Below are 25,527 nucleotides of genomic sequence, written 5' to 3' on the forward strand. Positions count from 1 at the left end.
CCACCCAGCAAGCAACAAGGATAGGAATAGCTGAAGCATTTCATGAACAAACCTTACAAAATTGCTAAACGGCTTCCTCTTCCTAGAACGAGCAAAACAAAACAAGACAAACCTTACAAAATTGTTAAATGGCTTCCTCTTCCTAGAACGAGCAAAACAAAACAAGACAAACAGTAGCATCACCCATCGCCAGTTCCCACTAACCTTCCATTTCGACATATTTCATCCATGACAATCCCTAGCCAAAGATCGCCATACCCACGATAGAACGAGTTCAAACAAGACTAAATCTAAGTCCAACATGCGTAGAATAACGCCCTATCCACGGATTAGAAGAACTACTTACAAAACCATTCAAATTACGGGTGGCGAAGAGCGAAAGGTGACGGCGAATGAGCATCAACAAGGCACGGACGACGGCGATGAGCGGCTCGAACCGTGGCATGGACGGCGCAGCGCAGCGCGGACGGTAAGTGGCTCACGGCGACAAGGCGGTGGTTGGCGCGGCGTGGACGACGACAACTCGGCGAGCGATGAGCAGCTCGGCGACAAGGCGGCACGGCGGCGACGGTGAGGACAGCGACAAGCGGATGGCGGCACGATGTGGCGGTAAACAGCGGCTTGGCGGTGAGTGGCGAATGGCGGCGGCGGCGGCGGCGGTCGGCAGTGATGGTGGCGTGAGAGATAGAGAGGGAGGGAGAGAAAGAGAGAAATGAGAGTGAGTGAGAGTAAGAAATAAGAGAAAATGAGAAGGTTATCCCCTCAAGTAGTCTTGTAAGAAGACCCCAATAATACAAGTGCATTAATGGCTCAACTATCAAGCCTAGCCTAGTCTCCTTAATTTGCTCCCAACCAAGCAAACTTATCGACAAGAAGCCATCTAGAAATGTCTCCATCAAGTCTCACTCCTAAGGTAATCATGTCTACTAGAAATAGGCACTTGTAATTAGTTAGGGACTAATCAAGGTAACCAAACTAGAAACCAACCAAGTTGGTCTCTTCCCCTTCCATTCCCCAAAGTGGCGCCAACCCTAGGGAAGTAAGACTAAATTTTGGTCTTTGCCCAAACTAAGCTTTTAGGAGTTGCATTTAAATGAAAACTATAGGTTAATCAATCAAAGGATACTAATCAAGCACATTGCACTTTAAGGTGCAATATTCTAAAAATCAATCAAGGTCAAATGTGGTAAGATGGGCTTGACCCTCTTGATTGGTGCCTAAACGAGATCGAATGAATCCAACAATGCATAATTAAGCAGTGACAGATTGAGAATGTCACACTTCTGTGAAGCCGGATACATCAGGTGCTACTCAGGACAAGTGGATTTCGAATGACTCTTTGATTATGTCTTTTTTGCTTAACTCGATGTAGCCACATATTGCAAAAGGATATTTACTTCTTGATACCGCGGCACAGATTTGGTCGGCTGCTAGGGATACTTATGGTCAAATCGAAAATGATGCACAGGTGTATGAACTTCGAAAAAGAGTTCATGACACCGCTCAGAATGAGATGATTATATCTCAATATTATGCCGAGCTTCGGAGTTTGTGGCAAGAGCTAGATCATTATACTGATTATCACCCAACCAATGATGCAGACATTTTTGCTTACAAGAACCATGTAGACAAGATCAGAGTTTTTGATTTCTTGGCTGGATTGAATTTTGAATATGATCAGATACATGTTCAAGTCCTTAGCCGCTCTCCATTCCCTACTCTAGAAAATGCCCTAGTTCACTCAGAAGAAAGTCGTAGGACATCAATTCTCCACCCCTCTACTATTGATCGATCTGCTCTGCAAATAAGTGCTGGCACTATTATTGAATCTGGTTCATTCTCTCGATTTAATTATACCTCTAAGGAGGTTGTGAAGTGTGAACATTGTCATAGGCTGTATCATACTAAGGCTACCTGTTGGAAGCTACATGGAAAATCCGTAGATTTTGAGGAAAAAAAGGCACAAAGAAAGGCAAAAAACAAAGCAAACCATACTGAAACTATTCTTGTTACACCTAATAGCTTATGCTTTTGGATTGGACTTTCTAACATTGTGATATCATGTCGATATAAAGAGCATTTAGGACCTGTTGACAGTCAATGTGGGATAATACTTCAACATGGTTTCTTCTCAGTATGGTTGAAGAGTTTTAGTTAGAATTCGCATTTCTGGTTTGTTGAGGAGAAGATAGTAACGTAGAAAGGGATAGAAAATATATAAAAACATGTGAGCTTAATTAGGTTTTGATGTTCTTTGGGCTTAAATTGGCTCACTGGAAATTGGGCTTAATTCTGGCTATAGTTGGGGATGGGCTTAAGGTTATGTTTTAGTAGATTTGGGTTTGGTTTAAGTTAAGCGGACTTGGGCTTGGCTTAGTTTATGGATGTTTGGACTGTTTTTAAATTTTCATGAAGTGGATTTTTTAGAGTTGCCTAATTCATGTTCTCAATCCAAGCCCACAAAACTCCACAACTGCCCATGTCTGGACCGGGCCCAGGGCCTAGCCCGAGTCCCTATATTTTGGATTAGAATAATGTTAAAATATTAAAAAAATTCAAAAATTTGTAAAATTCAAAAAATGGCTTGGAGATAGGTCTTGACCTAGTCGTGTGGTTTTAGTTATAGATTTAGCCTTGTTTTATTTAGTTAGCATACCTTTAGTTTTTCTTTTAGGGGTTACTTTTGATAAATTTAGTCTTATTAGATTAATCCTTTAAGTAGGAGATAAACTTGGTTTGAATTTAACTCATAGGGGATCATGTCCTGGGGCTTATAACATGGCCGTGTATATTCTTTGCCTGACGAGTATCAAGTTTTCATATGCATTTTCACTTTGAGTTTTTAAATACTTGGGTGTTTAATTCGCGTCGTTTCAATAGATTGTTTGTTAATTTTCTTTACTCGAATGATTAGGGCTAGTCTAGAATCATAATAAACATCTCAAGATCACTTGCATGATCACTTAGCAATGTTAATAGACTTAGGGACATAATTGGTAAAATTAATGCATGACCATTTAGATTACAACTTTCAAGTTAGGGACGTTAATAGAAATATTAGCATAATCAAGTCCTTGGGTGTAGAGTCCCTGGTTGCATAGGAAATGAGACAAATCTCCCATGTCTCATTTAGCTTCTAGCCAACGTCTAATGGCTAGTAGCGACTCCTAGAAATCATTAGGTTTAAAAAGAACTTATAATTAAATCCAAATGTCACGGAAGGTATGGGCTAGAGAGAGCCCGCACTCTTAATTGATGGATCATCTTGATTGTCATCTTGCGGTGAACATTTGGACCGTCTTTTGAGCAATACTTCTAAATATGTTCCCATAATCTTTAGGAGGGTCATGACATACATACAATAGCTGCAGCTTCAGCAACTTGAGCTTCTTGTTGAGCAGTAGCTTGAGTTGGTACTGCTAATCCATTTTCAATCACATCCCACATAACGGGACCCATTGCTTCAACATAGGCTTGCATTCTTTGTTTCCAGTAGCCGTAGTTGCTGCCATCGAAGTTTGGAGGCTTGCTAGGGGCCTAAGAATCACTTGTACAGAAATTACCAAAGTTAGCCATTAATAAGGATCTTTATGATTAGAAGTATTGCACTTCAATTAACAAGTAACAAACCTCAGACACTAATTATTGGGGCTAACTAGGCAACCTAGCCTGAACTTTAGGTCTAGTCAAAAAAAAAAAGCATGAAATTTAGGTCCAGTACCATATTTGTTCTGAACTTTATTTTGTCTAAAAAAAGTCACCAACTTTCATCAGTATCCCAAATCTGGCTCCTGCTAACGCTCCATACATAGTCAATGTTAGTCATCTAACGTGGCATTTTCATGTCAGCAATAATATCCACCACAGCAACTTTACATGGATATAAAGGCAAAAATACACATGCATTTTCACTTCATCTTTCTTCGCATGATTTTTCTCTCTAAGGTTTCCTTCATCATTGGATTCGCATGCCGAAGTCTTCAATTCGTTTGAAGATCTCGCTCACTCATTCTTTCACTCAGAGACGGTCACTCTTGCACATACTCACACTCGGTCGCTCAGAGACATCGTTTCCGTCTAGAATTTTGGGCTCAAAGGACGCTTGCTTATGGGTCGAAGTAGACAGAGCATTGAAGGCATTGAATAGAAGGTCTTCTTCTTCTTCTTCTTCTTCTTCTTCTTCTTCTTCTTCTTCTTCTTCTTCTTCTTCTTCTTCTTCCTCCTATGTTATTGGAAGGCATTGATCAAATGGATTAGTTCAGAAGGTTATGTATTTCAAATGTGTTCTCTAGCTATGGGTTGTCACGTGTTTAGATATTAGGAACCAGAACTTATTCTTTTCTTTAGAGTTTCTAATCAAAAGATGTTGTGTGAAACTCTTCTTCACAATGTGAAGTGTGTCATAATTGCTTATTATGTTGTACAATTACTAAAGCTATTGTTGTCTTACTAGCTATTTAATTAGTGTCATGAGTTTGACTTTGAATTCAAATGTCCAATTTTTTGCTCTATCTCTATTTATAGGATTGGGCCAGTTGGGATTCCATGTCGACTGTCGGTTTGCTCATGGAAAATTAAAGTGTTGCAAGTTGAATAAGAAACAATGGTGAGTTCATTCAATTGTTGTCCCTTTACATTTAATTATTGTTTTTAGTTTCCACTGTATGACTTTGTGTATTTTTTCACATAATGAAAGTGTTGACACCTGAAATTAATTAGAGATATCGACGCTTAGGATAGATGAATAAAACGACAAGAGATGACGTCACCTGTACTAAAATGACAACTGGTAGGTACGGGCAGTCATAGGCGGGAAATTTGAAATTCAGATGGATGGGGATAAAAAATGCTGAAGGTATTTTCATCGAAGATATCGACAAGGAGAAGAACGAATGTCAAGCTAGGAAAGATTCGATGAAAGCCTTTGCTCCAGAAAAGACAGATGTCCAAGTACCAAAGGTGCTTTTCATCGATAATATCGATGAAAAGGATGATGGATGTCAAGTCAGAAAAACTCGACAAAGGTCTCTATTTCTGGTGGATAGGTATCAAACGGAGAAAAGGCTCGATGACGGTTATCGTCCCGAGAGACAGGTGTCAAATGAAGAAAAGGCTCGATGACGGTTATCGTCCCGAGAGATAGGTGTCAAACGGAGAAAAGGGTCGATAACGGTTACCATCCCGAGAGATAGGTATCAAACGGAGAAAAGGCTCGATGACGGTTATCGTCCATCGTCCCGAGAGACAGGTGTCAAACGGAGAAAAGGCTCGATGATGGTTATCGTCCCGAGAGACAGGTGTCAAACGGAGAGAAGGCTCGATGACGATTATCGTCCCGAGAGACAGATGTCAGACGGAGAAAAGTTCGATGTTAGTTACCGTCCCAAAGGACAGGTGTCAAACAGAGAAAAAGTTCAATGACGGTTATCATCCCAAGAGACAGATGTCAAACGGAGAAAAGTTCGATGACGGTTGCCGCTTTAGAGAACCAATGGGCTCGATGACGGTTATCATTTCAGAGATTAAAAGGGCTCAAGAGTGGTTATCACTTCATACAAAAGATAAGATCGATAACAGTTGATAAACATGTGTCATTAAATGAACGATGAAGATGAAATCAACGATGGATATCGAATACAACACCAAGAATGGTTACCAAGTCTGTGCTATAAATAGCGTCTGATTATCAACAGAAGGGCCCCGCACACATGAACAAAACAAAATGTTGTCTTTTATCTTTACTTCCAAGTTTCGCACCTTCAGTTTCTATAGCTGTAGTCTTTATTCTCCAGTTTCACACTTTTAATTTCCCTAGCTGTAGCTGTTTAGGTCTTTGTGAACTTTGGACGCCATCAGCAATTGGATGGTTTTGCCTGAATATTCTGTAAAAATCAAGTTTTTTAATCACGCCTGGATTGCTTCTGTCCGGAATTGGATCTAGAACTCAGTCTCCTTTCATTAAGAGCCGAAGAACGACTTTCGGTGAATTATATTTCGTCGTGCGAACATTTTCCGACGAAACAGAAAGTGACAGTGTGTCACGCCCCGAACCCCAACGGGCACGCAACATTCGCCACTGGTCGATTAGTGCGACGTCCCAGGAATGTCGCTGACCTCAAATCGCCATCAGAGATTTACAACCATAGCGGATACTAACAATTAATCCCTGACAAATAAAACTGGGGAGAATAGGGAGAATACACATATTTCTTTTCCCATTGCCAAACTTAAACCATAATATTTACAGTTACAAAGCCACCACATATGCAAGTACCCCAAAAACTACAAGTCACTAAATATACAGGTACACACCGAACTACATCTACAAATACTGTGGAAGTGTGCTTAATCCAGGTGAAGTTATCGCCCATCGGAAACTCTGCAACGTCCAACTCGGTGTGTACGGGTACCCTAAAACGCTCTGGTGGCTGCGGTGGAGGATTCATGGTTCCTGTCGGGGTTCTGAAAATGTTGGTTGAAACAACCATGAGAACACTTCTCAGCAAGTTCACCCCTAAACCCCACCTAGGCTATCACGTACCTCCAGACAATTACCCAAACACACAATCACACACATACCATCATCACATAGCAGGTACATCAACACAATCACAAGCATGCACAATTCTCATGTCATGCACTCATTCCATTCTCATCATATCTCATCCACATTCCTCGCCAGTGACCCGCGTACACGTACACGCCTCAGGTACACTGCGACCTCGTTCTCATCATATCCCATTCACATTCCTCGCCAGTGACCCGCGTTACAGTACACGCCTCAGGTACACTGCGACCTCTTTTCACAACACTTCCAGGCCCGCGTAAACGTACACGCCTCAGGCCACGTTTCTTGCCAGCGTAAACGTACACGCCTCAGGCTCCACATCTACCACCTACTGCGCAACCCGCGTAGAAGTTCACGCCTCAGGCTGGCAGTCTTCCGGTAATACCGGGCATCGTCCCGCGTTACACGCCTCAGGACGGGTTCAATTCCCCGCGTTAAACGCCTCAGGGATTATGTGATCAAACGAGCATACCACACACTATATTTTATCTGGACCCCACGTTAAACGTCTTAGGGTTTTTAGAGATTACACACACATCGCTCCACGTAAATTCATACATACCCACATGCTCAAATATCACATAAACATGCCCAAATTTCAACTAAATCAATTCAACCCAACCTTTCACAAACAATTCCGAATTTCCTTCATTTAATCCATAAATCGACACGTACATTTTTCAACCAACACACCAATGATCACAGCTCATAAACACACATATAACCATCACAATCGCGAGTAATTTCAGTCACAAGGACCCTCACAATTCAGCCACGACCTCACACAACAATCCAACACATATACACCACAAATCAAGCCATAAACACATTATTCCGAACCACAAATTCCAGCATGTATACTTCTCGTAGGCAGCCCTTATTTACTCTCTAAATAACTCTCAAACCATCATAATTCCAGCCATAATTTCACCCAAGGTGAACTCGATAAATTCGCCCATGAAACAAACCCCAAAATTTGCCAAACACTAGTCCGTTAATACCGAAATCGTTATTTTTCTTCCACCAAACGACGCCAAATCGATTCCGGTCCTTCACGGGACTTTCTCACCGTAAATTCTCGGTTCTAAAAATCCAACTTGCATCCCGATCGACCCATCACGGCCCCATGAACAGTAGACCACAGCCACTGTTATTTTCGAATTTCCAATAAATATTGCCCGAATTTAATCCTAAGGCCCGCCATAAAATTTCCACTCCCTATTCATGCAATTTCACACCTAATTTTTGCCAGATTTCGCCCAAAAATCGCTCGTCGATACCCGAAGTCCTAAGTTGGGTTTAGAGCGCGACTTACCCGCGTTCTAGACTATCGCGGCTAGAACGGAAAGCGGCGGCACTTAATCGGGAACGGCGGCGACGGTGTACGACTCCCGGGTGGCGGCGATCGGCTTGGGAGGCGACGGCGTGGCTTGGGCGGTGGCCGGTGGGGCTCACGGCCAAAGGGAGGACCGAAAAGGAAGAGAGAGAGAACGGCGGGATGGGGGCGGTGTGAGGGGTGCGAGGCGGCGGGGCGGCGGCGCGGCGCGGCGGTGATCGAGAGAGAGAGAGAGAGAGAGAGAGAGAGAGAGAGAGAGAGAAGAGAGAGAGAGAGAGTATACGGTGGAGGGGGAAGGGCTCACGGCAAAGAGGGGATTTCACGGGGAGAGGGGAGAAAGAAGAGAGAGAGGAGAGAGAGAAAGGGGGTCAAGGGCTTATATCCAATTTTGACCATTTTTTTTTGGTAATTTACAAAAATACCCTTACCCTTTAAAACATGCCCTTTGATAAATCTCAAGGGTAAAATGGTCCGATTCTCCGTTTCTCATCAAAATCAAGTTTTTCTGAAGGATTCGGGCACAATAAAAATTACACGCTACATTCGCAACGTCGTCCTAACTTCCCGTTGTGACTTCCAAATTTTCCGGTGTCCGATTTGGGTTAAATTAAATAATTAAATTCTATTAAACGTAACTCGAGCGTTTCTCAAACTAACGGGCGACTTGTTGGGGAAATTCGCTTATTCGACCTGTGACTGACACTAAATCGAGTCGCGTGCAATTTATTCAGACCGTCACGACTTCGGTTGTCAATAAAATCGCGAGGATCAATTACTAGATCCGTGGGGCACGATCGTTTGGTATAGGTTCATGATCGTTCGTCAATTCATTTCGTGGTCCAGCGATATCACCCGCGATCCACTACTGTGACAGTGGCGAACTGACCCCTGACTATCCTTAGATCGGCCAATAGTGGCTCAAAATATCACCTCGGCGATTTAATGGTCGAAAGTCAATCCACGATCGAATTTTCTTTAGTCGTACGAATTTAACTCCCCGATTAGCCTTTCCCTAATGGTTAGCATCCCAGGAATGATAAGTTCCGGGCGAGAACTAACTACGAGCACATTTATAAAACTCAGTATTTTATAAATCCCAAATGGACTATTTTTCAGGATGTCACACAGTGACGATGGTTCATTAGACTTGTGTGATGATGAAGTATATATATCAGATGACGAAGAGATCAAGACAAGGAAGATGATGAAAGAATTTAGGGAAGCAATAATGGAAAAGGTAGATGATAGTGGAGAATTACCTAATGGTTCCATCGATGTAAGAATGTAGGAGGAGGTTGATGTTGTTCCACACAAAGGTAGGGATGATGAACCTCTAAGTGGTCTTGATATTGATAATTTTGAAGAAATTAGTGTTACAATTGGATGAATGGTTAATAGGTGTGATCCTATGTGTGACCATAACGAGAATGTTTGTAGTCTAGGCATGAGATTTGAATCTCATGAACAGTTTATTGTAGCTCTGTAAAAATATGCAGTAATTAATGGATTTGACATTTTTTTGGTAAAGGAGTCAAAAGAAAAGAATGGAAGCAAAGTGTGTGTATGGTTGTGGTTGGAGGTTGTATGTGAGAAAACTTTTGAAATCAAGACAGTTGGAAATCCACATAACTGCGACAGAGGCCTTATAAATAGGCAAGCCACTTCTACTCAGCTTGCTCATGAGTACATGCCTAAGATTAGAGCTAGACTCACTTATTCAGCTACGGAAATGCAAATATATGCGAGATAAAAATTTGCCCTAACCCTTAATAAAAAAAAATTACAAAGCCATATGGAGAGCCCTTAGTTGTATAAGGGGGCTGATAGGGAAGCAATATGATATGCTAAGATATTTAGAGGAGCTCAAGAGAGTTAGCAAGAATGGAAGATTTGAGATGAAGTTCAACCCAGCAACCAATGTATTTGAGACGATTTACATGGGCTTTGATGAGTTGAAAAAGGGGGTTAGCAGGATGTAGGCATGTCGTAGGCTTCGATGAGTGCTTTCTTAAGACTGGATTAAAAGGTATGTTGTTATGTGATGTTGTTAGACAAGATGGAAACAATCAAATGTTTTCAATAGCTTGGATAGTTGTAGAAGTTGAGTCCGAGATATTGTGAACTTGGTTTCTCGCTCGGTTATTTATTGACTTGAATGTGGGCACAGACGAAGGTTGAACTTTTATCAATGATCAGCAAAAGGTAATATCTGACATTTGTCTTTATTGACTATTACATTACACCGGTGCAATCATTGTTTTGATGTGTTTGTTTTTCATTGGTTGATTTTGGTTGTAGGGACTAATGAATGCCGTTTCATGGCTATCTCCACAAGCAAAGCAATAAAATTGTGCAAGACATATATATACTAATTTTGACAAAGGGGACGCTTTAAAGAATCTCTTATGGAGGGCTGTGAGGTGTACATTTGAAGCTGATTTTGACCTAGTAATGACAAATTTAAAGATAGAGTGCCCTAAAGGTTATGAAGACTTCATGAGACAAGGCCCGAAGCACTTTTGCCAGGTACCAAGTGTGATGCCGTTGAAAATAATTTAAGTGAGACCTTTAATGGATACATTTGCATATCAAGAGCAAAAGCCCATTCTTAAGATGCTTGAAGAAATACCAGCTATGTTGATAGAGAGAATGATAGAGAGAAGCCAGTTAATGATTGATCGAATAGATCCAATTTGCCTAAGGATTAGAATGAAGTTGGAGAAGATTAAACTCGAGTCTAGGTATTGTTTTGCTAGAACGTCTTTAGGGAATAAATTTGAGGTTAAAGGGGATGACAATAGATTTGTGGTTTAATTGGCTAGGAAGACTCGTGCTTGTAAGGAATGGGATATCTCTGGAATACCAAGTAGACATGCCATATGTTGCGTTGCTTTCATGAAGTTAGACATCAATAATTATGTTGATGATTGTTTTAAGAAATATGCTTATGAAAAATGTTATCAATTTCCCTTCCTAGTCATGAATGGGGAAAAATTGTGGCCCAAAATCGGTGGTCAGCCAATCAAAACCCCACCTTATTGAAGGAAAAGGGATATTCACCAAGCCTACGTCCGCTATTCAAACGAATAGCCTCAAGTTTGGCTAGATTGCACTAGTAATAACCAAGATAAGTTATAACCAGCAAGCACTAATTCTATTAGATGATACCTCAAATTATCAAGACTCAAATATTGCTATTAAGCCTGTACAATCAATCTTCTCATGATTACAATGCAGCAAGAATATTCTTATGGAAATCTCAAAGAATGAAACACAATTTACTCAAAATACAATGATGAACACTTTCAGCTTGTCTTAGATTTTTTGTCAAACCCTTTTCGACTTCAACAATCTATTCTTATATAGACATCTTCAATCTTTTTGTTGGAGATTGTCCAGAGAAGCAAGTAGTCGTTAGGATTCATCCCTAATTGCTGTTTTAAAGTTAGATTGCTCATACAATCCTTTTCCATGAACATCGGCAAGCTTTCTCAAAAGTGAGTTCTATTGCTGCTGTCACATCGCTGGTCACTTTAACAATTCTAACAAAAGCTATTTACGGTTCATTTGCTGTGATTTTCCAATTGCCAATAGCTATATTTAAGTCTTCAGTGAACATTCTAGGGGTAAGAACATTAGCAGTGCCATAACTTTCGTACGTCGCTCACTTGAGCAACATTACTTTTTTTTTTGCTCACTTGAGTGCCGCAAATTTGAAAAAATGATCACTTAAGTGCCATCGGCGATTTGCCTCACCGAAAAATCCTACGTGGACGTCGGTTGTCCTATGTGGCATCGCCGGCGTTGACGTGGATAATTAATTTAAAAAATTCAAAAATAAAAAAAATCCATGTCGGAATGAAAAATTAACGTAGGAAAATTTGCAGGGAATGGCACTTAAATAATCGATTTTACTCCAATATGGCACTCAAGTGAGCGTCGTACGAAAGTTATGGCACTCCTGCTGTCCTTATCCAAAACATTTTTATTTATAAGCAAAAAGGTTGGGGAGGGCCAATCAATGCCATTCCTTTTGAACTCTACCATAAGGGTCTTACGTAGATAAATACCTTGCATTAATTAATTCTTTATAAAAAATATTAATAGAAAAGTAGGTGCCATATTTATAAAACTACGTACTTCTCATGAATGAGGCCCATTACATAGAAAATCCAAAATATTTTAAATTTAATTTTCAACAAAGATCAAAATTAAAATATCATCAAAAACATTATTATGTATTAATACATAAGTAGTATTAATTATAAATTATATCATTCGAATCATTCGACTCTCCTTTTTCTCAACCACCGTACAACCCATGATTTTGGAAACCCATCATACTCTCTCATTATTTTACTCGTATCAACTCAAATATAATTAAGTTGGTTAGGTTTAACATTTAAATGACTAATTATGTGAAAATGATAAATGCAAAAAGGCCTTTTTCCATCCATTTTTTGACTTTCGACGCCCCTTGTTACCTTAAACTAACCATAATATCTCTTGCTGGTCTAGATTTAAGATTATTTCTTACCTTTCTTTTCTTTTCTTTCTTTGGTAATTCTGCATTTAGAATTGACAAAAAAATATGTATTTGCCAATGGTTTGATTTGATTGTCTTATAATGCAATTACAATTATCATAATTTTCTTATTACTAACTAATTATTCCACTTAATGAGCCATACTTTTTAGTTTTGTCAATGTAGTCCTAAACTTTTGAGCGACTTTTCAATGTAGTCTTTCTAGCCAATTGCCACAAAAAAATCGATGATGTGGCATTTACTCATGGCTGGCCATCCTAAGTGGAAAGTTAGGATGGCAATTTGTTGATTTCCACGTCGCAATTTGCGACGGCAATTGGCAAGAAACGCTACGTTTAAATATCGTGCAAATGTGTATGACTATAATGACAAAATTGGAAAGTTAAAACTGAATTGACATCCATACAATAGGTTTAGGACTAAATTGATAATTTTCCCAAATATTTAAATAATCACTCCTTCAATGGATACATGTATAAGTATTTTTGGGATAAGTATACTAGGAGTGCCATAACTTTCGTACGGCGCTCACTTGAGTGTCATAATTTGAAAAATCGATCACTTAAGTGCCATTGGCGATTTACCTCGCTAGAAAATCCGACGTGACATCGCTGGCGTTGACGTGGACAATTAATAAAAAAAATGAAAAAATGAAAAAAATCCATGTCGGAATGGGAAATCAATAAAAAAATCAACGTAGGAGGGTCTGCCAGAAATGATATTCAAATGATCGATTTTACTCCGATGTAACACTTAAGTGAGCGAAAAAAAAGTTATGGCACTCAAGTGAGCGCCGTACAAAAGTTATGGCACTTCTACTGTTTTTATCCTGAACATTCTCATATGGTGATACCCTCGTAAGTGACATAGAAATCACCACAAGCCGATTATCTCAGTCAGTTGATGTTGTTTATGGTCAGTCCATAGACATCTTGCGATATTCTTCCAATAAACACATCATGTATATCACACAGTCTTTAATAATCATTATGAACATTTGCAGTTATCATAGTAGATTTTATTCCAAGGATAGTTTGGGAATTATCAAAATTCTTAGGGCTGTTGCAACAATTTTTATTATTGATAACAATTTATATCTAAACAATTTGGTGGACTGTGAAAATATTGTTCATTCATTCATTTTTATAAATCATTTAAGTGATCATTTTTTTGGAGAATATTTTGCAAATCATTCATTTTTCGTGAAAGAAACGCACCTTAAGTTTCAGTGGAAACTCTTTATACCTTAATAAATTATATCTAAAAGATAATCCACATCGTATTCTTTTTTTGCACAAAGCACATCATGTAGGTAACTCGAACTTCAGATGACAGAGAAGCTACTGAGATCACTTCTCGACTACTCATCCTTGCACAAAAGTGCACGAAATAAGATCGGATGGATAAACTTACACTTAAATAATTTACGAGAAGATGATTGTATTGCATGAAATTCAAGTTGATTAGAGAAAGGAAATTGGAAATGCATGACCGGTATTTAAACTAGAAATTGAGGCTTTAATGATGTCACTGGTATTCGTACGTTGATCATCTGTATTCAACTTAACTTTAAAAAGTGACAGGAAGATGATGTAAATTTTGAAGTACTACTTGCCGATTTTCTGACAACCAAGATTTGAGAAATCAATTTTTAATAGTCACAGAAACGGAGAGCATTACATAGACTTTTACCAAAAAAATTGATCCACTATATATATTAATCTCTTTTGTACGGTAATTGACTATCAACAAGTCGAAATTATAAATAAAATGTACAAATCCAAAATACTAGTGAAAGATGTAGAACATTTTCGACCAAAAAATAAAAAGAAAGATGTAGTACACAACTAAATATTTTTTTAAAAAACGATCGCTTGTATTAATTAATGAAAAATATTCTTCTTATCAACAAATATCTATATATAAATATTTTTATTGATGATGAAAATATTTTTTGTTAATTCATTTCTACAAGGGGATACAAGCTATCATTTTTTAGAAAAATATTTTCCAGATCAATATTTTTCGTGAAACAAATGGACTCTTAAGATTCCTTTTGAGGCCACTTCTGCTAGAGGTGATCAACGAGCGAGCGACCCACACGGCCCGCCCACGCCCACCAAGGCCCGAGAATTAAATAGACGGGCTTGGGCAATGTGCTTACACAAGAAAGCCCGGCCTGCTATTCTTTGACCGAGGTGTCACGCCCCGAACCCCAATGGGCACGTGACACCCCTTACCTGGTCGATGAGTGCGACGTCCCAGGAATGTCGCCGACCTCAAATAATCATCAGAGATTTACAACCACAGCGGATATTACAATTAATCCCGGACAATATAAAAATTGGGGAGGCATTAAGGGAGAATATACATATCCATATCTCATTTCCAAACTTATACCAAAATATTTACAATTACAAAGCCACCCCAACACGTACAAGCCACCATAAATACAAGTACCGCCACACCACTACAGTCAGTAACAAAAAGGGCCTATGACCTGGTCAACTTTCCATCCAAAAATGGTATTCGCAAAAACCTATTCCATATCCGGATATTACTCCTTACGCCCCTTACTAGGCGTCCATTCTGAATCCGATTCTTTGTCCTCTGAGTCAAAATCCCCTTGTATCGTCCCATCTACTGAGGGCTCCGAAACGTTCTGGTGGCGGCGGCGGAATATTCATCGCTCAGGCCGGGGATCTGAAATGGTTTGGTTTATACAACCATGAGACACTTCTCAATAAGTTGTAACCTAAACCCTACTTAGGCTATCACGTTATTCCAGACATAGATAAACACATGACCAAACAAACCACCACAAAACACACGAATACACATACCTGGACTCTCGACACACGCAGCCTGCACAATAGTCCACTTATAAAAATTTATTTTGAAAACACAAGACACAACATACAAATTTTCCACAAATCACTCACCCAACGAACATAACACGATTTCGATCCACTCAACATACGCCCATTCCACCTCCACTTTCTCATTCTTTCCATTCTCAATTCTTCTTTCCCATAATACTCGCCAGTGACCCGCGTAAACGTACACGCCTCAGGTACACTGCGATCACTCATTACTTCCCACATCACTCGCCAGTGACCTGCGTAAACGTACACGTCTCAGGTACACTGCGACCAACACTCAGCCCGCACCAAATGCGACAGGCCTACATGATCGGAACCCTAGCTTATAATGCCTCGGTCCAATCCCGGTCTCACCCGAGCTGATCGTGCCTCGGACTGAACTCAATCATGCTCTTTCGAGCCTCAGCCCGTGCCAAATGCAACAGACCTACATGATCGTTGCCCGAGCTTATGATACTCGGCCCGATCCCAACTCACTTTCTCATGCCATTGCCTCAAATTCCGTGCACACTTGCACCCCACACTTCACCACATCACCATTTTCACATAAAAACACATTCTCACGTAAAACAGTATTTTTCTTTGTTCAAATGTTTTCAAATCATTTTCAGCACTTCACGGGATTTTCATAAAATTCCAAGATGGACCTAACGGCACCAATTACGCGTCAAACGACTCACCACAGCACATTGTACAGTACACCCACAGCTCGTGAACAGTAATTTCTGCACAGCTCGTGAACAGTAATTTCTGCACTCGAACCATAAAATCACACTTCTGACTCTTCACGATACTTACATAAAACTCCGAGCCGGACTCAACGGGACCATTCTCGTACCCAATAGCACACCACAGCACACTAAACCCCAATTCACAGCATTGATCGGCCCCAAATTTTCCACCAAAATCCTCGAAATTCAAACCTAGGGCCCGTAATTCAACTTAGCCCGCAAAATCACAACAACCCGCGTCTATCTAAACCCGAAACAACCCGATCTACTAGGCGAGGGTTTAGATCACAACTTACCTCGTTCTAGACTCTCTCGGCTAGAACAAAAGCGGCGGTAAAACTTGAAATCCGACGAAGGCTTGCGGCGGTGGCGACAATCGGCGACGATCGGCGAGCGGCGGTGTCCACGGCGGCTAAGAGGGCCCACGGCCAGAGATGGAAAGAGAGAGAGAGTGTCACGGTTGGGTGGGGATGAGGCGGTGAGGACGGCGGCTTGGGCGCAGCGGCGGTCCGGCGGACGTACGGATGGCGGCTTGGGGCGCGGCGGTGAACGGCGGAGGGAGAGGGAGAGTGATCGGTGGAGGGGGAGAGGTCTCACGGTGGAGGGGGGGGGGGGAATTTCACGATGGGGGAGAGAGAAGAAATGAGGGGAGAGAAGAGAGAGAGAGAAGAATGGTCTAGACATGAATAGTAGCTTTGACCCAAAATATCTAGGGCACAAATGACCAAAATGTCCCTTGCCCCTAAAACTACCCTTTCTTTAATACTCAAGGGTAAAATGGTCCAATTCTCCGTTTCTTGCCCAAATCGAATTTTTCCGAAGGATTTAAGCGCACCAAAAATTCACACGTGTCACGTGCAACGTCGTCCTGGCGTTCCGTCGTGACTTCCTAATTTTCCGGTGTCCAATTTGGGCAAAATTTCAATAATTAAATTCTATTAAACGCAACTCGAACATTTCTCGAGCTAACGGGCGGCTTTGCTGGGAAAATTCGTGAAATCGACTCATGACTGATACTAAATCGAGTCACGTGCAAGTCCGTTCGGTACGTGACGACCTCGGTTGTCATTAAAATCGCAAAGATCAATCACTTGATCCGAGGGGTATGATCGTTCGGTATAATTTCGGAATCATTCGTCAAGTCGCTTCGTGGTCCAACGGAATCACCCGCGATCCACTACTAGGACGATGACGAACTGACCCCTAACTATCCTTGGATCGGCCAACAGTGGCTCAAAATATCACTTCCGCGATTTAATGGTCGAAATCCGTTCACGATCGAATTTTCTCTAGTCGCGCCAATTTAATTCCCCTATTAGCCTTTCCCTAATGGTTAGCATTCCCAGGAATGATCAGTTCCGGGCGAGAATTTACTGCGAGCACATCTCATAAAACTCAATTATTCAATAAATTCCAATTGGTGGAATTTCGGAATGTCACAATCTTCCCCTCTTATAAAATTTCGTTCTCGAAATTTACAATCCAATTAACTACCAAACAGTTGGGGGTAATAACGTTGCATTTGTTCCTCTCCTTCTCAGGTCACGCCTTCCGTCTCGTGGTGCTCCCAGATAACCTTGACCGTCGGGATTGTTTTGTTCTTCAAGACTCGTTCATTCCGGTCCTCAATTTTTTTTCCAAACACACAATAAACACAAAATGGCTATTTTTCTCTAACCAAATGACGTCAAATCGATTCCGGTCCTTCACGGAACTTTCTCACCATTAAATATCGGTTCTAAAAATCCAACTTGCGTCCCGAACTAGTCATCACAGCCCATGAACAGTAATTCACAGCTTGTGAACAGTGATTCGCAGCATATGAACAGTAATTCGCAGCCCCTATTTTCTGAATTTCCAATAAATAATGCCCGAATTAAATCCCAAGGCCCGCCATAAAATTTTCACTCCCCATTCACGTAATTCCGCACCTAATTCCATACTGATTTTGTCCGAAAATTACTCGTCAATACCCGAAGTCCTAAATCGGGTTTAGAGCGCATCTTACCTGCGTTCTAGACTACCGCGGCTTTTTCTTAGTAGCGTCCATCCCAACAACCTTCTGTATCTCTGGGTCCATAACTTCAAATTTGGATTCTGAGTCTCGTACTTTCTCCAACAAAATCCACTCCTTGACCATCAAATGCGCGATGCTTGATTTCCAGCTCAACGCATCCGCAACTCGGTTTGCCTTTCCGAGGTGATATAAAATATTACCATCTCAGTCTTTTACCATTTCCATCCCACGTCACTATCTCACATTCGACTCTTTCTGTGAGAATAAATACTTGAAGCTCTGATGGTTAGTATAAATTTAAAATCTCCCCGCATAAATAATGTCGCTAAATCTTCATGGCGAACACTATTGTGGCTATCTCCAAGTCGTGCGTCGGATAATTTAATTCTTGTGGTCTCAACTGTCTGAATGCATAGGCTACCACCCGCCCATGTTGCATCAATACACACTCTAATTCTTTCAACAACGCACCACCGTCAATTAATAGTGTCCGTACCTCGTTCTGAATGCCGTCTTCGGTATATCCTCCTTTCTAATTTTCAACTGATGATACCCCGTTCTCAGATCAATCTTAGAGGACACTGAAGCTCCTTTTAACTGGTCAAACAAATCATCAATCCTCCGCAATTCTTGAGGAAACACATCGGGATATTCACACACTACCGCTATATCCTCAAGTCTTGGTTCTTCAGCCTTTGAATCCACTATTACAGCTAGAAATCCTTAACATCCCTCATATAACAATTTTGTCATTTCCACCGAGGATAACAACGGAATCGAGGGTCCTCCTCGACTTCCTACCCATTAAAATTTCCGAATATCCAACAGGATTAATTTGAATCACTCTGCTATGACAATCCATTACGGCCTTCTACTTAGACAACCGATCCATTCCTATTATCACCTCAAAGTCGTACATATCTAGAACCGCTAAATTGATTAATTCCTCCCTAATCCCAATCACAGTCTTATAGTTTGGACAACCAAACGAAATCAACATCCTATCATTCAAGGGAATCGTCGCACATAATACGATATCAAGCAATTGCGGTTCTAACTCAATCAAATCAACAAACTGTTTCGCTACGAAAGAATGCGATGCTCCAAGATCAAATAAAACATACACAGCATGGTTGCACAGAGAAATCGTACCTGTGACAACCCCCGGTGCGTTCTTAGCCTCTCGTCTAGCCATCGCATACACTCGTCCTTGCGCTGGAGGCCTATTCTGATTCAAATTCGCTGTCTGGGCCGCTCCAGCTTGATTCTCATTCCGAGGTGGCGGCAAAGCAAGCGACCTATTCTGCCTGGGATTGGGACAATTCTTTATATGATACCCAAATCCTCCACATCCAAAGCAAGCTCCACCCCTAGTTGGACAAGGTCCATTCCCGTGTCTACCTCCACAAATCCTACACGGACCATTCCCAATCCGAATTGGCTTTTCAATATTCCTTTTTGCTAGTGGAGTGAAACGCCTATTATCCACCATCGGCCTCTTCTCAGGATTACGATTATTCCAACCCTGGATAAACCTCGATCCAGATGCAGCGGCTCTATCCATTTGATCTCACTCAAGAATCTGGGCCCTATCAAATATCTGCTCGTACGTTCCCAAGTTTACTAATAACAATTGGCTGCGGATATCAGCCCTCAATCCATCTAGAAATCTTCGCGCCTTATCCTCAGGATGTTCCACCATTCTCGGCGCGAACTTAGATAATCTCGCGAATTCCGCCTCATACTGATCTACCGTCATCTGGCCCTGGTGGAGTCTCATAAAATCCGCGAGTTTTCTTTCTCTAGCACTAGCTGAAAAATATTTCTCATAAAATTTTTCAGTAAAAACAGCCCAAGTTTTGGCAGTACCTTCAGGAAAAATCCTATCCTTGGTGGCTTTCCACCAATCATTCGCATTATCCTGTAGCTGATACACTGCCAAAGTCACCCTTTCGTGATCGTTACACTCCATCACCTCAAAAGCCTTCTCCAGTTCCTCTACCCATCTAGGTGCAGCCTCCGGGTCACCTTTCCCTGAAAACTTGGGTGGTTTCAGCTTAATAAACTGTTCTACCAACTGATGCATAGGTCTATTAGCAACCACTTGTCCCTGCCCTTGATGCTCATCATTATTAGCAACAATAGCGGCCTCGGCAACTTGGGCAATCAGAGCAGCTCTTTCCTAAGTCTGTTGTTCTAACAAATTTCCAATTCGTTCCAACGTCCTCATAATGACTTCCATTCGAGGATCCTCAACGGGTCTAACTTCCACTCTAGGGTCCACTGCAGCACCAATATCCACTCTAGGATTCTCTACTGCTCTAGCACCCATTCCGAGGTCCTCGACAGTCCTAGCTCGAGCACGACCTCGACCTCTCGTTCCTCTTCCTGCGCCCCTTCTTGGGACTCTTCCTACGCCTCTTCCTTCACTGCTCATCGTCTCAATTCTACCACTCTACTACCTGTCGTAATTCCACTCAGGAATTAGCGATCTAAACCAACTAGATCAATCTAGTTCTAAACAGTGAATTAACGCAGTAATCCACTCAGCAGGTACTCAACTCAACACAACATTCAATTCAAGCAATCAATCATAAAAGATAGTCTGGAATACGTGTAGCACTAGGTATATCTATGGCTCACTAAAGTCTCTCTCAATTCCTACCCCAAAATCTCTGTTCCTTATCACTCCAATTCGACCAATCTTAGATCGAGCTGACCTTGCTTTGATACCAATTCAAACGGGGATGTCACGCCCCGAACCCCAATGGGCACGTGACGCCCCTTACCTGGTCGATGAGTGCGACGTCCCAGGAATGTCGCCGACCTCAAATAATCATCAGAGATTTACAACCACAGCGGATATTACAATTAATCCCGGACAATATAAAAATTGGGGAGGCATTAAGGGAGAATATACATATCCATATCTCATTTCCAAACTTATACCAAAATATTTACAATTACAAAGCCACCCCAACACGTACAAGCCACCATAAATACAAGTACCCGCCACACCACTACAGTCAGTAACAAAAAGGGCCTATGACCTGGTCAACTTTCCATCCAAAAATGGTACTCGCAAAAACCTATTCCATATCCGGATATTACTCCCTACGCCCCTTACTAGGCGTCCATTCTGAATCCGATTCTTTGTCCTCTGAGTCGGAATCCCCTTGTATCGTCCCATCTACTGAGGGCTCCGAAACGTTCTGGTGGCGGCGGCGGAATATTCATCGCTCAGGCCGGGGATCTGAAATGGTTTGGTTTATACAACCATGAGACACTTCTCAATAAGTTGTAACCTAAACCCTACCTAAGCTATCACGTTATTCCAGACATAGATAAGCACATGACCAAACAAACCACCACAAAACACACGAATACACATACCTGGACTCTCGACACACGCAGCCTGCACAATAGTCCACTTATAAAAATTTATTTTGAAAACACAAGACACAACATACAAATTTTCCACAAATCACTCACCCAACGAACATAACACGATTTCGATCCACTCAACATACGCCCATTCCACCTCCACTTTCTCATTCTTTCCATTCTCAATTCTTCTTTCCCATAATACTGCTGATGACCCGCGTAAACGTACACGCCTCGGGTACACTGCGACCACTCATTACTTCCCACATCACTCGCCAGTGACCTGCGTAAACGTACACGCCTCAGGTACACTGCGACCAACACTCAGCCCGCACCAAATGCGACAGGCCTACATGATCGGAACCCGAGCTTATAATGCCTCGGTCCAATCCCGGTCTCACCCGAGCTGATCGTGCCTCGGACCGAACTCAATCATGCTCTTTCGAGCCTCAGCCCGTGCCAAATGCAACAGACCTACATGATCGTTGCCCGAGCTTATGATACTCGGCCCGATCCCAACTCACTTTCTCATGCCATTGCCTCAAATTCCGTGCACACTTGCACCCCACACTTCACCACATCACCATTTTCACACAAAAACACATTCTCACGTAAAACAATATTTTTCTTTGTTCAAATGTTTTCAAATCATTTTCAGCACTTCACGGGATTTTCATAAAATTCCAAGATGGACCTAACGGCACCAATTACGCGTCAAACGACTCACCACAGCACAGTGTACAGTACACCCACAGCTCGTGAACAGTAATTTCTGCACTCGAACCATAAAATCACACTTCCGACTCTTCACGATACTTACATAAAACTCCGAGCCGGACTCAACGGGACCATTCTCGTACCCAATAGCACACCACAGCACACTAAACCCCAATTCACAGCATTGATCGGCCCCAAATTTTCCACTAAAATCCTCGAAATTCAAACCTAGGGCCCGTAATTCAACTTAGCCCGCAAAATCACAACAACCCGCGTCTATCTAAACCCGAAACAACCCGATCTACTAGGCGAGGGTTTAGATCACAACTTACCTCGTTCTAGACTCTCTCGGCTAGAACAAAAGCGGCGGTAAAACTTGAAATCCGACGAAGGCTTGCGGCGGTGGCGACAATCGGCGACGATCGGCGAGCGGCGGTGTCCACGGCGGCTAAGAGGGCCCACGGCCAGAGATGGAAAGAGAGAGAGAGAGTGTCACGGTTGGGTGGGGATGAGGCGGTGAGGACGGCGGCTTGGGCGCAGCGGCGGTCCGGCGGACGTACGGATGGCGGCTTGGGGCGCGGCGGTGAACGGCGGAGGGAGAGGGAGAGTGATCGGTGGAGGGGGAGAGGTCTCACGGTGGAGGGGGGGGAGAGAAGAAATGAGGGGAGAGAAGAGAGAGAGAGAAGAATGGTCTAGAATGGTCTAGACACGAATAGTAGCTTTGACCCAAAATATCTAGGGCACAAATGACCAAAATGCCCCTTGCTCCTAAAACTACCCTTTCTTTAATACTCAAGGGTAAAATGGTCCAATTCTCCGTTTCTTGCCCAAATCGAATTTTTCCGAAGGATTTAAGCGCACCAAAAATTTACACGTGTCACGTGCAACGTCGTCCTGGCGTTCCGTCGTGACTTCCTAATTTTCCGGTGTCCAATTTGGGCAAAATTTCAATAATTAAATTCTATTAAACGCAACTCGAGCATTTCTCGAGCTAACGGGCGGCTTGCCGAGAAAATTCGTGAAATCGACTCATGACTGATACTAAATCGAGTCACGTGCAAGTCTGTTCGGTACGTGACGACCTCGGTTGTCATTAAAATCGCAAAGATCAATCACTTGATCCGAGGGGTACGATCGTTCGGTATAATTTCGGAATCATTCGTCAAGTCGCTTCGTGGTCCAACGGAATCACCCGCGATCCACTACTAGGACGATGACGAACTGACCCCTAACTATCCTTGGATCGGCCAACAGTGGCTCAAAATATCACTTCCGCGATTTAATGGTCGAAATCCATTCACGATCGAATTTTCTCTAGTCGCGCCAATTTAATTCCCCTATTAGCCTTTCCCTAATGGTTAGCATTCCTAGGAATGATCAGTTCCGGGTGAGAATTTACTGCGAGCACATCTCATAAAACTCAATTATTCAATAAATTCCAATTGGTGGAATTTCGGAATGTCACAAGCAATGTGCTTACACGAGAAAGCCCGGCCCGCTATTCTTTGACCTAGGCCTGGTTCAGCCCCAACCGAAAGTTCATTGCATGAAATTAATATGATGGGCTAGGTTGCGCAACACATTAGGCCCGACCTACAGACCTAAGCTTAGTCGGACTCATCCCTTGATTACCTCTAGCTTCTGCTGCTTATTTATTACAAGCCCTCCCAAATTTTGGAAATTAGAAAGACAACTTACATTTTTTAAAACACGCAAGCCTGTGTTTGAGATCTGACTTTTGAAGTTGTCGTTTTGCATTTGGACGGACGGACCACTTTTGCATATTCTCGTATTGACCCAAAGAAGTCCATTATGGGCTTGCAATGCGTCCATATGGCTTTGTGTGGTGTGTTTACACAAGTCTAATGCACTGTTCTCTGATCTTCCCTGTTCACCTACTCGATCGTCAGCACTTGGAGAAGCCTTTGACCATTCAAGATTCAAACGCAAGGTGGTTGGCCAATAAGAATTGAGTAATTCATGTTGAAACGTTGCTTTTGTGTTGTATTTAATTTGGAAAATTTAAGTAAACTAACCAAGTTGGCGCCTAATATAAACTATCTTATTTTCATTCTTTTTACCTTTTGTTTGCTCATTTTGAAGTCAACATTGCCAATGGCTTCCATTCTTGAGCTTCGCGGAGAGAGGGAATGGACAAGATTAACGTCATATATAAGAGTAGGAGTTAAAAGTAGTTTATATGTATGTAATTTTGACTTATTGCCGATAAGGCCAATGCTTGATATAGGAATAGGTTTAACTTCAATTCCTGTCTAATGTGTTCGTGATTTTATGGTAAGAAAGGTTTGAATTTGGGAAAAAGTAGAACAAAAGTCTTAAGTGATTGTGTAGGAAGCGCAATCGAGTGTAAGAGTTTTCAATTAATTTAGCTAATTCCTAAACTTTTTCTTTAAAAAAAGTGCAATCAAATCTTTCGATTGTTACTTCTTTGATTTTCCAGTAAATGGTAACGTATGAATCTGTCTTGGAGGCAATTTTCTGGTCGCAATATAGGCAGATTCTGACGGAATGACTTTTGTATGGTACAAAGAGATTGGACAGGATTAGGAGTTACCTCATCCGCTACCGGAACATTTAGTTTAAGACGCCAATGAAGCACTAATTGCCTACCTGGCGAGCCTGTCATCATAGGCCCACCAGGTCCGAGTAGGGAAGCTCAAGATTGAGGGATACACCTAAGCTTAGACTCATCTTTTGTAGACTAACCAAGGTTTCTTAAGATTGAGAATAAATTGGGGAATAGAACTTGTGACCTTTGGCTTGCAAATCAAGTCTTGGACCTTTCGACCAACCACTTAGTTGGTTTTAACATAATGACTCGTTGCTCTTTTTGAATAGATCTACAAATCAGTTGCATCAGATAAATGGTTTAAGACTGGACTAATTCCGAACAAAAGGTTTAAAACTTCTAATGAAACTTTAGTGCCATAAATTTGAAGTGCCGTCTTCTTGATAATACTAGCCGGTAATTGGTTGAGCAGTCAAGCACTTACTGAAAGATACTTTAGATTCTATATTCAAATAATGATGTCTCTAGCTCATAGTAATTTCGGAGTAACATGAGCCACCTTATGGACCAGAACGTCCATGGACTAGAGGATTTATATGCATCCATTTGGATTAGACAAGTCAAATATTTCGGACATCCTATTTTATAAAGAAAAAATAATGATGCCAATTGGCACACCTTGCCGATTCAATAACAACTATGATTAGTTCTGCAGTGGAGAGATTTTCTTTTTTGTTTTGGAATGATTCTTGAATTCCTTTGTAATATATTAAAATCCCGCATTAGTGGGGAGAGGCCCTACTAAGTGATTAATAA

The 25,527-nt window shown here is 41.6% G+C and overlaps 1 protein-coding gene across 1 annotated transcript; it reads right to left on the minus strand.

The window, feature by feature from the left end:
- Nucleotides 1-19,650: 19,650 nt before the first annotated feature.
- On the minus strand, nt 19,651-20,412 carry LOC130137877 (uncharacterized). Its single transcript, XM_056310383.1, has 2 exons — nt 20,347-20,412; nt 19,651-20,262 (listed from the first exon to the last, which is right to left on the minus strand). The coding sequence occupies exons 1-2, from the start codon at nt 20,410-20,412 to the stop codon at nt 19,651-19,653; spliced, it is 678 nt and encodes a 225-aa protein (XP_056166358.1).
- Nucleotides 20,413-25,527: the final 5,115 nt, after the last annotated feature.

This window comes from Syzygium oleosum, unplaced genomic scaffold (genome assembly GCF_021117445.2).
Source record: "Syzygium oleosum isolate NSW1041296 unplaced genomic scaffold, Sole_v2.1 Sole_v2.04, whole genome shotgun sequence".
NCBI classification, from domain to species: domain Eukaryota; kingdom Viridiplantae; phylum Streptophyta; class Magnoliopsida; order Myrtales; family Myrtaceae; genus Syzygium; species Syzygium oleosum.

Coding starts and splice junctions, on each gene's coding strand:
- LOC130137877 (XM_056310383.1), bottom strand. CDS start 20,412: ATGGGTGCTAGAGCAGTAGAGAATCCTAGAGTGGATATTGGTGCTGCA. Junction 20,263..20,346: donor CAGTGGACCCTAGAGTGGAA/GTTAGACCCGTT, acceptor CAACAGACTTAG/GAAAGAGCTGCTCTGATTGC.